At 32.7% G+C, this 12,016-nt stretch overlaps 1 protein-coding gene across 33 annotated transcripts in view; it reads left to right on the top strand.

The window, feature by feature from the left end:
- PIAS2 (protein inhibitor of activated STAT 2) overlaps positions 1–11,799 on the top strand; it is a 118,426-nt gene extending 106,627 nt beyond the window's left edge. For 8 of the 33 annotated variants that reach the window (XM_058277625.2, XM_071208527.1, XM_071208532.1 and 5 more), the window contains 3 exons: positions 1,715–1,854; positions 6,829–6,866; positions 9,396–11,603. In XM_058277625.2, coding sequence (XP_058133608.1) covers positions 1,715–1,854; positions 6,829–6,866; positions 9,396–9,575 — 358 coding nt within the window. In that variant the 3' untranslated portion in view covers positions 9,576–11,603. The other 25 variants (XM_071208545.1, XM_058277633.2, XM_071208544.1 and 22 more) reach the window with 6 other exon arrangements.
- The last annotated feature ends 217 nt before the right edge of the window (positions 11,800–12,016 follow it).

The raw sequence follows: 12,016 nt of genomic DNA, 5'->3' as shown, positions 1-12,016 counted from the left end.
TTTTCCTCCTCCAGTGCTTGCCTTTTCTGCCATTGTTCACCTTCTGCTTGTTGTTTTTGGTCTTCACCTAACCTTGGAGGCCAAGAAACCACCTGATTCTAACCTAGGCAGGTTGCTCTTTAGAAGACAACTTCCTCTTGTTTTCATCTACCTCTGGAAAATGTGTTTTGAAATACCAGGCTTTTGCTGTTGCCTTAAGCTTAATATATTTCATATGCCTCCTGAACAGATGTTTTTCATCTAAAATCTCTTGAACTTTGATCTGTGTTATCCCATTTTCTGAGACTAACACATTTGTCTACACAAATATATGGACTCTCAAGATGACTGTTTCTCATGTTTCTAGTGGCATCCATGTTTTGGAGAAATAGTACAGAATGACAGCTAGGTAAGATCCTTACATCACAGTTCACAAGAACTCTTGTATCTAAGTTAGGTTGTGATTATTTAAGTAGTTTGAGATTTAAATCGAGGTTATAAAATAGTTTTGCAGTTATTTGGAGGATGAGGGATTTTATGAAGATGTATCATTCTTATTGCCAGTATTTTATAATCTGAATAATAACAAAAAGTGTTTCAACCAAAGAAAAGGGCATCTAGAAGTCCCAGATTGTCATTCCAGTCTAGTTTTGTGATCATGGTCCTAATCTGTTATGTTTCTGTCGATTTCATTTTCTTCATCCTTATAATGGTCTTTCCAGCTTTGGAATTCTGTGTCCAGTCATAGACTTATTAGTCATCAACTGGCAGTGCTTTGGGATGCTAACCTTTATGCTTTTTCCCCCCTTTACATCTTGTTACTAGTTGGCAGAATGGCCACCATCAGCTATAGTGTGAATAACATTGTTTAGTTTCTTATATACATTCAAGATGTTTTTCTTGTGAACTTCCAATTGTTTACTCTGGGCTAAGAGAAAAATGGAGGTTAAATAAGAAAACATGCAAAATCATCTCTCTTTAAGCCTGGACATTTGGAAAAATATTTAATTGTACTGCTTCTGGAAATAACTACTACTTATGTGTGTTTAATTTGTATTTTTAGTAACACGAATACATAAAAGAGTCATACACCTTCTTAGAGTGGAGGACCAGCACTTTGATTTCTAGATATAATACCTTAAATTCTGAGTAGTCATTTTATCCTAATTTCTGCTTATTTTCTACCACTGTTGGGTTAGCTGACTTGAGGATTGGCTAAATTTACCCAGGAGATTACTAAATAAGATTGCAAATAACTACTACAAATCAAATTAGAATTGAAGAAATTCTGATTGAGCTTTAATAAGAAATGTCAGTTGTAAAGATGCCCTAATTTAACTCAAATCTTAAGAGTCCCCTACTTTAGTTCTAAATTTCTGTATAGATAAAATTACTAATACCCTCATATATTACATATACATTAGTGAAAGCATATGTAAATTATATTTCTATTCTTGGATGAAAATGTTATGTATTACTCCAGCACTGTACATTATGTTTTAATGCCAACTTGCTCTTATGTCACAGCTGCTGTTGAGAGCCAAGATACGTTCATGTTAAAATGAAGACTGTTATGAAAGAGGAGAGTAGAGTGGAGTACTGTGTAGTGAGTAGCTGCCATATAGTTGTGTTGAAACTTAGTGAACTTATGACAGAGAATGCCCAGTAGTACAGCCCTTCTCTCCTGTGAACTAACAGCCAGATTGTTTGTAATTTCCCATGCTATTTAAAACAGGGTTCTCATGTATCAGCCATCTTCTGTAAGGGTGCCCAGTGTGACTTCGGTTGATCCTGCTGCTATTCCGCCTTCATTAACAGACTACTCAGTACCATTCCACCACACGCCAATATCAAGCATGTCATCAGATTTGCCAGGTATGTGGAGAGTTTTTTGTGTTGTTTTTTTTTTTTAAATAAGTTTTATTATTTATTTTTAATCTTAATCTGTGGAGCAAATATATATTTTTAAAAATTAAAATGGAAGTGCAAAGGAAATTTGAAGGCCTTATGTAAAGATGGTAACATGTCACATTTCAAATATTATTATCATTTTCACTACAGAGTAATCTGTAGATTTCTGATGATAGGAACTATAGTAGTAGGAAGTTTTTATTCAATTTATTCTCCCTTATGGAGGATTTGCACTTAGAGAATTTTTTTTTGGTTTATTTCTCACAGAAGTTTCACAGGTTAGGGAGAGCGTTTTCTCATACAGCGCATTGCTTGGTAGCGTATCAGAAGTTGAGAATATACTGCTATAGTGGTGGGGCGGGCGGGGGTTTTCTTAACAGCTGCATCCTGTTTGGTTTTATTCCCCTGTAAGTATAGGACTTAACAGCCATTTCCCTAGAGCAGTGATTCACATTTAGGGATGTCTTTTTGTTCTCATAATTACTTACATTTTAAAATTTCTAGCTGGCTTGGGTTACCTTAGTATTAAGACTGATACAACCAAGGCCATATTATAAAATTTAAACCTTTTCCTCCTTCATTCTTGTTTTCTCTTGCTGCAGCCATTGTTTTCACATTTGTTCTTTGTCAGTCAAATTCAAGCAAGTTGAAACCATTGCCTCTTAATATTCATGACTCCTTTTTCAAGGGCCCTTTTAATGAAGTACTCCTATTAATCATTTCCTTCTCTAGATTTATGAAGTTAAATTTGGCCTATGTTTTCTTCTTTTCTTTCTTATTGAGACCTTTATTTTATTTTAAGCATAATATTCTGTTGTGCAAAATTTCTGTTATTGAAACAGTTAATAGTTGTGTTATCTGGCCCAGTGTAATTTGGCCACTTGAAATTTGTTCAGATTATTTTAGTAAGTTTAGTGGAAAAGCAGACTAAAATCCATTAAAAAACGTTTTAAATACCTTTTGCCTCTTATGTATGTGTATTTCACCTGACGTTTGGGAATTAGTATTCTCAGAAGTTTTCTGTAAACCCTACAGTACCAATTGTAAAGTATTTGTTGTATATAAAGCTTGATGCTTGGTAAAGGCGAGATTTCAAGGTCCAGGACAAAGATGGAAACTCAGAGATCCTTAATTCCTATTTCTGCCACATATTGCTTTAACTTTGGCTAGTTTTAAGTAAAGTTTAAGAATGTAGATGTCATCTTAGTGTGTGTTACAATCATTCCAGAGGATTTATTTCCTAAAGACCATGAATTCAAAGTTAATCCTGAAAAAAAGGTAATGAATATTTTGTTTACTGTTAAAGGAACCTTGGCCATTTAATAACTTAGACACAATTTACAGATCACTTGCCTTCTTAGTTTCAGATTACGTTAGTCTATGTGAATCTTTTAATTTGGAAGAACATTACTTTAAAATTTGGGCAAAAAATGAGGCTTTATTTCTTTTAAAAATATGCAGATTTGAAAAAATATGTATAATACTTCTGAATTGATATTTGGTAAAATACATTTCAAGCTGGTATTGAGAAAATAAGACTAATATCTGGACTGGTTGGCTTGTTAAAAATGTAGAAAAGGTCTCTTACCTGTTGGTAACTGAATAGAATAGAATCTCCTAGCTATTTTTCTAGAACAGGACTTAACATTTAAGTAATAATAACAATTCTAATGTAAACTCAGTGGTTCAAGCAAATTGTCATAGCATGTCTTGATGACTCTTCATGTTGAGGCCTCCTGTCATGTAGCAACATCTGAAAGCCATTCACAGCACCATCTGTCAGTTCAGGGCCTATCGGGCTACACAACATTGTTACTCATTCTTTATGCAGATCTCTGTGCTTTAAGAGAATTACAAGTTGATCATCATTTATGAATTATGTGGCAGTTACATATTAATAATTCAGTTTTTACTTTGCTTTTATTATTAATGTGTTCTTCTGTAATTAGTAATTACTTTGGTTTTACTTTTGTGCATAATTTTTATGTAATTAGTGAAACTGCAGCTTTGCATTTATAAACTTAAGAACTTAGAATAAATGTTAAAATTGAACACCAAGAATGGAGAGATGACAAAGTTTTAATACATTTCTTGACATTCCTTTTAAACATCATAAACATGAATCTTCTGAATCTGCAGGAGAACAAAGAAGAAACGATATTAATAATGAACTGCAGCTTGGAACATCTTCTGATACTGTGCAACAATGAATACAAAATAAAACAAATAATTTGTATTTATGGAATGGAAAACAGCTTGATTATTTCAAGAAAAATATGACTGCCTTATTATTGCTAGTGCCATATTGTCAGGTGCGAATGGTGCTCAAAAAATGTGTCATTAAAATTTGGAAGTGCTAAAACATTTACATATTCAGTCATGTAGCAATCATGTTCTGTTAAAGTTTATGGCTCAAGTAAAGAAAACGTGTTGTCATAGTAAGGAAAAAACTAATGAATCAGTTTCACATAATATAACATTTAAAGTAAAAATTTTATCAGTGTTAGTAAAACAAAAGAAAACATTTAGACTGTACCTTCAGAATTTTTTAACTACCTGCTTTTTGGTAAAAATAATTGAGCATTTTCTAGCATGAAATACTTAGAAGAGTATAAAATATATAAATATGACATAACATTGTGATCAAAACTTATGGTGAAATAAGAAAACAGCATTTTGTTAAATGTATAAAACAGGGCAGTAAAATTTTAATCACTTGACGAAACTTCATCTATTTCATATGGATTTTAATCTTAACTTAAAATGTAAAATTCAAGACTTTGATGATAGGTTATAGTTTTTTATTAGAAGAAATAACATATAAAGAACTCTATCAAACTTCCATGTTAATGCTTGGGTTAAAAATGGTTTCATTTGAAAAAACGTATATTAAAACCTTACTGGATTTTTTGTAGACAGTGCCTGTGTCTATGAAGAGAATCTGGTGTGTCAATCAAATGTTAGAAAAATTTCTAGGGATTTTATTATGGCACTATGTAAGTCACTATGTTCCTTTTGACACCTTAGATGTAAAATGATAGGAAATCAAGTAAATCTCATCTTAAATTAAATCTGTTTAAATTAAACAAAACAACTGAAAAGCTGGAAATTGAAATAATGAAAATAAGTCTTTGGACCTCGGTGGGCAGCTTCTAGTCCTAGAGTTGCAAAAAAAAGTTTTAAAATTATATCAAGTCTTGTGTATTTATTTTAATTGAAAATATTAAATGGGAATAGTTAAGCATTTAGAATTGAGCAGTTTTTGAGTGATCTGGCTTTAGTACACCATATTCCAACAGAGATATCAGTACATTCTTTACCTTTTAAAAAAATTGTCAAATTATTAAACTGGATTGAGTGATTCGGCAAACATTAAAAGTGATTCAACATATAATATTTAAAAATAAACAACAAACCCAAACCTATAAAACAACAAAGGAAGAAAAATATTTCTTTTGAAATAAAACAAAATAAAATTAATAAAATTACAGCAATTAAATGACATTCTAATAAACTATTTTTGTGAATTAGTCAATACTAGAGACGTTGAATACCTAAAAATTCTTAGAAAGTATTATAAGGACTAGAGAAATTTTGAAGTACTGTTTGGCAGAAGCAAAGAGGGTTTGTTCACCTTTCTGACTAATACATTAATGTGAAGAGAAATTCTTGAGGTACATCACCTAATGCTTATCAATTTTATGAAGACGTTATTAGCAAAATTTGTCAAGTCTTAGCTCAAACGTCTGCATCATAGAAGGTAACAACCATATCAAATTACATCAACAATTTGGAAAAATACTTTGGAAATTATTTCAGTGATTTCTTTCATGAACTATTGGTGCTAATAGCTTTTATCACTTGGTAAGCATTTTTATAATTATTTAGGAATTATAAAGAAATATACTTAAAAATTTTCAAGTTATAATTTATCCATACTAGTTGTTAAATAATTAAATATCGTCCCTACTAATACTCTCTGTTTCGGATAACAGTCTAGTATCAGACTCTGTATGGTGGTTATATTCAGGATGACATTGAATGACAGTGTATAAAAATTCATGAAATTGAGAAGAAATTGGCCTGTCTTAATGACCTATATACATGATGTGATTTTTTTTTAAAGTTTTTGAAATAGAATTTAATCAAATAGGTAGGTCTTGGGGAACTGACTTTAAAGTTTATTGCTAGACTTTTCAGATCTGAAATTTTTTATTGTTGAGATTATTAAATATTTCAAAATGGTATTACTGAACAACCTTTTCCCATTCCTGTTTCTAAAGCATTATTGGAGAATCCCAAATGTTTGGTTTAGAAAAATGCATTAGCTTTTAAGCCAGTAAACTTTGATTAAAACAGAGCTTATTTAGTGAGCAGCAATTTACCAAGTGCTTGCTTTGTGCAGAACACTGGACTGTGTATTTACTTCCCTTGGTGTGGGAACAGGGGAGCAGAGAGCATCAATGAAATAGTCATCTATTTAGAAGTGATATTTTAGATGAACCTCAATATGGTGTATTTCTAAAAAATAAATGTGAAGTATCTTAAGAGCCTAAGTATGTTTTTGTTTTTGTTTTTCTTTTCGTTTTTGTTTTTTTTTAATGGTGTGGATCCAGATCATTTTTATCTTCTCATTCTGTTAAGTAACAAAGGGGAAAGTTTGCTTTGCCTAGTCCTACATCTCTGGAAGTTTTTGGACTGCTGCATATTGAGTCACTGGGAGGTAGTTTATCTAACTGCTTTATCAGAGAATATGTTCATCTTTGAGTTCTTTGCACATTAAATATCATTGATCATGGTGTAAATCATCCATTTGACAGAATGGTAAGAACTTACCCCAATTGTTACATGACTAATAGTGCATATAAAATGATTTTGGGAAATAATCTAGACTCCACAATACAAGAAACAACTATTAACAAAGCATTTTTGTTTTAGGTTTGGATTTTCTTTCCCTTATTCCAGTTGATCCCCAGGTATGTATCCTGAATTTAAGCAACTAATTTGTATTTGATTGTTGGTTATGTCATAATAACTAAAAATGACCAGTTGCATAAAATCAGGACAGTCAACTCTCAATTACTTTCATTGATGAAAAGGAGGTACTATATAAATACTTCACAAGTTTTATTTATGAAAGTCACTGTTTTTCAATTTATGATATTTTGGTATTAATACCTGAATTTGTAATTACATTTTGTTTTGCATAATAATCTGTTGGCATTTCCTTCAATTTGCGTGATTAGAATTTGGAGGAAGTGATTAGAATAAGGGAAACAATACTAGGTGGTTGGAGATTAAAATTTAAGAAGATTATAAAACACTTATTCTATACATAGAAGACCAGTAGCTTATTAAACAGATTTGAATCATCAGCTTTATTCCCCTATTTTTTTAAAGCCAGTCAGATCCTAGACATTTGGGATGCCCAAATTTAAAATTATTATGTACCAGTCACCCCAGTTTTCTGTTGGAAATAAGAAACTCTAGTATCTCTGTGTCACAGCATGAAGACCTGTAGTAAGCATAGATTCTACTGACAGGGTAGAGAACAGAGAAAGGGGAAGGAAAAAATGAAGCAGAGAAAGAAAGGAAAAGAAACTAAGGTTAGGGTAGGGAAGGATGGAGGAAGAACTATGGACCACTGATTCTTGGAATGTTCAGAATCAGGTTTTATATCAGCCTTCACCACAGAAACTGGACTTGGGAAATTTGAGCCCAAGGTTAATGTGCAGAGTGAGGAATTTCTTTTTATAGCCCTGAGTTTGTTCTGTCAGGAGACTGTATAACAAAACTGTATGTATATTTTTCTAGGAAATGGACTTTTCAGGTTTAAAGAATAACCAATTTTTATGTGAACAACCCCTTTGAAAAAAATGATCTTGGAACCTGGAGGATTTTGATTTCATAGCTGTTTGGCACACTTCATGATGGGCTAGGCTGACTTATTTATTAAGTCAGTAGAAGGATGGGTGAGGTTGTGCCTTCAGTTTATCTTAAAGCTTGTTGTACTTTACCCCATTTTCCTCCCTTAATCCCTGTCATCTTTGTGCAGGTATGTGCCCATTACACCTACAGGATACAGGATGAGAGATAAATAGTACCCCTGTACTATTAAGCATTCAAGACATAGAGCCCATTGATGGCAGCACTGTAGTATCTAGCACTCATTTTATAAATGAAGAAGAGGATATTTCACTACTAGGCCATCAAAAACTGCCTGAGATGTATTAATGGTAGGAATAACAGTGTAAATTTCTGGGCTTTATTCCAGATTTCCCCCCCCCCCCCCACCAATTTTAGTAGGAAGTTGGAAATTGATTTGCTTTTAGAGGAGAATTTTAATACCTGAGCATTCAACTATATTTAGAGCTCCTTACAAGCTTTTAAGGAACTATTCCCTCTCCCGCTTAACCAGTGTCCCTTCAATCTCTTTGTATATGGCATTTGTTTCATTGGTGAACCATGACAGCTATCCATCTTAAACGTAAAATAAACTGCATTTTTGAAAGGCAGACTGAATTTTAGTTGTTGCTTTTCCACTGACTGGCAGTTTAAACCTGGGATGGTGGTTCCCATTTTACAGGCCTTGAAAGTCATGTAGTCCAAACAACTTCAGGTTTAAATTCTTATTCTGTAATTCAGTATTTCTAGTAATAAGTTGAATATAGGGTAAATAAAATTGATCAGATATTCCTTACTGGTATTCTTTCATACAATAAAAATTAAAGACACACCTAGGAAATCTGCTTTTGCAATATATACTAGACCTTGCTTATTTTGCTAAAGTTAGTGCAGTTGTTTCTCACATAAAATGTACTATGTGATATAAATAAAACACTTAGCCTCTCTGTAGTCTTCTTGGTCAATTTAGACTTTTAAACTCAGTTTCGAATTTTGAGGGACTGTCAGCAAATACCACAAGGAAGATTAGATTAGACTCATTTTAGAATGAATATTTCCATTCTGGTTCTATAGATAATGTTTTTTTATGTGTGTTCAAAGGATTCAAAGACCACTATCATCACTGTGCAGTGTTCATTCTTAACATTATTCATTAAGGGTCTGATTGGTTTAAATTTTGAAAGAATTCTTGAATTTTGCATTAACATTTTTGCCTAATACCAGTCTTTTACAATATGATTTAGCCTGGTCTAAAAACATTTAATCTAATTAAGATTAAGTATGTGTCTCAATTGTGGCTACAATATTTAGTTTTAAATGATTCAGTTTTTGTTGACATTATTTGTACTTTTGCCTATTGTGTGGTCCACAAACAAGTGCTGCACCTTTTGAGGGAATCAAGAATATGCTCCATTCGCTAAATGATGTAAAATCGCCTAATTCATACCACCTTCTTCCCAAAGATGTGAAGTTTTGAAAAATCTTTAAATCCCAGTGGGATTTAAATATGTGGCTATCACTTGTGCTTATCTAACAATTTCTAGTCTTTTTAAAATCAATGTAGCCTCTTCCTCATCGGCATCATTGTTTGTTTCAAGCAGTACTGTCCTCCTATGTTTTTGGATAGTCTCACCTCACCCTTAACAGCAAGCAGTGCGTCTGTCACCACCACCAGCCCCCATGAAAGCAGTACTCATGTTAGTTCATCCAGCAGCAGGAGTGAGACAGGGGTCATAACCAGCAGTGGAAGTAACATTCCTGACATCATCTCATTGGACTAAAGAGGACTTTCTCGATTCTAGGAATCATTAGTTGCGACTGCTCTTTCTTGGATCTTTGGTCCATGGAACTTATTTTTTTGGCAGTTACTTTGATATTTATTGAAACGTCAAATGGATTCTTTTGCTTTCTGAGAGATGAACATTAATGACTGCAGCAAGAACCCAATGACATGCAAGGATTTTTCTTATTCATGCTGTATCCTGAGCATCAAGATAAATTATATTCTGCCAGTTTAACTGTATCTGTCTTCTTAAGAGATGGATTTCAAAGTCATATGTTACTGGATGGATTCTACAAATTAGTTAAATTTCTTTGTTGTAAAACAGCAATAAAACTATGTAAATATTCAAGTAACTTTTTTCTAATTAAATGTAATTAATGAGTCAAGAATGACAGCAACTTGTGTCTAACATGATATGAAGGAAAAAAATATATGGAAAGGAGGTATGTTTGCTGAATGAGTCCTTTCAGTGGAGATTTCTTAATATTTTCCTGAAGTAATTAAGCCTTGACTTGAGGCCAAAGCTTGGGCTCCGTTTTTCTTCCTGCAATTCCAGATTTTGTCTTGATAACATCAAAGAAAAATGGTCTTTGTTATACATTTTTCTGATTTGTCATTTACACTGAATAATGCAGAATGAAGCTCTGGGATTTGGTTTTTCTTTATTAGTTATATTGTATTTAAAACACTATGCAGATTCTGCCCTGACATATATGTTTTTTGTTTTTTTTTTTTTTAACTACAGTCTCAGTCAGGAATTTTCTATAAACTTGGGGAGCTTTCTCAAAAAAAGAAATTCTCTATTGCCATTGAATGAAATGTTTTCAGGGTAATGTGTGACTGGAATGTTCCTTAGGATTTTGGTCACACTCTCCAGAAATATTGAGTGCTTGATGGCAGTGGAAGAATAAGTGGGAAAAACAGTTTAATTTCTTTCTAAGACTTTAATTTGTTCATTTCTTTTACAGAATAATATACATATACTTAAAACTTTTCAGGTTTTAGTTAATGGCGCAGGAAAAATGTTTTAGATCTCTGATCCTATTTCTCAGCTCTGTAATCTCAGCCTATTAGCAATGATTTTCAAAACTTGAAGGAAAAAAATTGCCAAGGGATGGAGGCATAAGATTTCCCACCCTTTTCCCCCCAAAAGAAATTTTTCCCAAAACCACCAAAGACAAACAATTAGAAATATTTGGATTGAAGTGAGGAAGAATTGGGAAGGATGGCCCAGAACCTTCTTTAATGTCTCATTTCCACCCTGCCCCCAAACACTCCAGGGAACCCCTGTCATTCTGCTGGTGCAATTTGAAAACCACTCTTCTATAGTGTTCGATTTTAAATCACTTAGGAAACTGAGTTTTACCATTTACAGAAAGTTTTTCATCCAAATTTTATATTTTCCTATCCTTCATTTGGTTTCCTAAATAATTTTTAATTCCGATTTATTACTTTCCTAATGCTTAGGTTTCTCTTTTTGAGCTGTATCTCCTTCCTGTAAAAACAACATCCTTTTTTTCCTGATTAACCCAACCTAATTGATTTCTCAAATTGAAGTGCACCAATGAGAACTCTCCAGTTTCCCTTGGAATAGGGGCACATTACTTCATGGTTGATGCAACTCCAGGGAGCTGAATCACTGCTTGGTCTTTTAAACTTTCTCAAGTTTCTATGGCCTTTGTGTGCTCATTTTGTACTGATTCAATTTCATGTGGTTTATACATCATCCGTTCTTCGGGTACATCTTCCCTTTATTTAATATCCTTTTGGAAGGGCTGCTTATTATTAAAGATGTAATGAAAAATGAAATTTTCCAGCAGTAGTTTTTCCATAGTTGCCAATTATACTTTCTTAGTTGTTATATTTCCAATTCATGTTACAGTCCTTTAGTCCAAATAAAGAATTTCTTCCTAGTAAGATCTTACGTTGCTGCTCTAAGTTCAGATGCAATTTCTGTCAACTTTGTAATCAAATAATCTGATTTGTGTGGTATAATTTGTTAATAAAGAAATGATGTATATTGTTATCATTTTGTTACCCTTTAGATTCTCAGAAACACTCTCCTTCCAGTTTAACCAACAGAGTTTTATGAGGTAAATGAAAGTATTAGTAGAAATTAGTAGTTGTACTTTACTTCCTTTTCACTACTTTATATGAACAGTTTTAGTGTTCATTTTTGGTGCTTTACACTGAAAATACATACACGTTTTTAATTTATTTCATACTGGTGCCTAACATTTAAGTTTGTAATCTTTAAATTGGGGTTACAGTATATATATATTTTTGAAGGTGAGTACTTTATGCCTCTGGTGTTATGGCAATGTCATGATTATTAAGCTATTATCCTTTGCTTAGCATGGTCACTATTTTTATCAAGGTCCTGACTTTTTAGCAATTTATTTTGCTAGCACAGGTTTCTGCTTAACCAAGTATAATACA

The sequence above is a fragment of the Dasypus novemcinctus genome, chromosome 16, assembly GCF_030445035.2.
Source record: "Dasypus novemcinctus isolate mDasNov1 chromosome 16, mDasNov1.1.hap2, whole genome shotgun sequence".
Lineage (NCBI taxonomy): Eukaryota > Metazoa > Chordata > Mammalia > Cingulata > Dasypodidae > Dasypus > Dasypus novemcinctus.
Note: the sequence above shows the minus strand (reverse complement) of the source record. Positions and strands in the feature narration are given on the sequence as shown.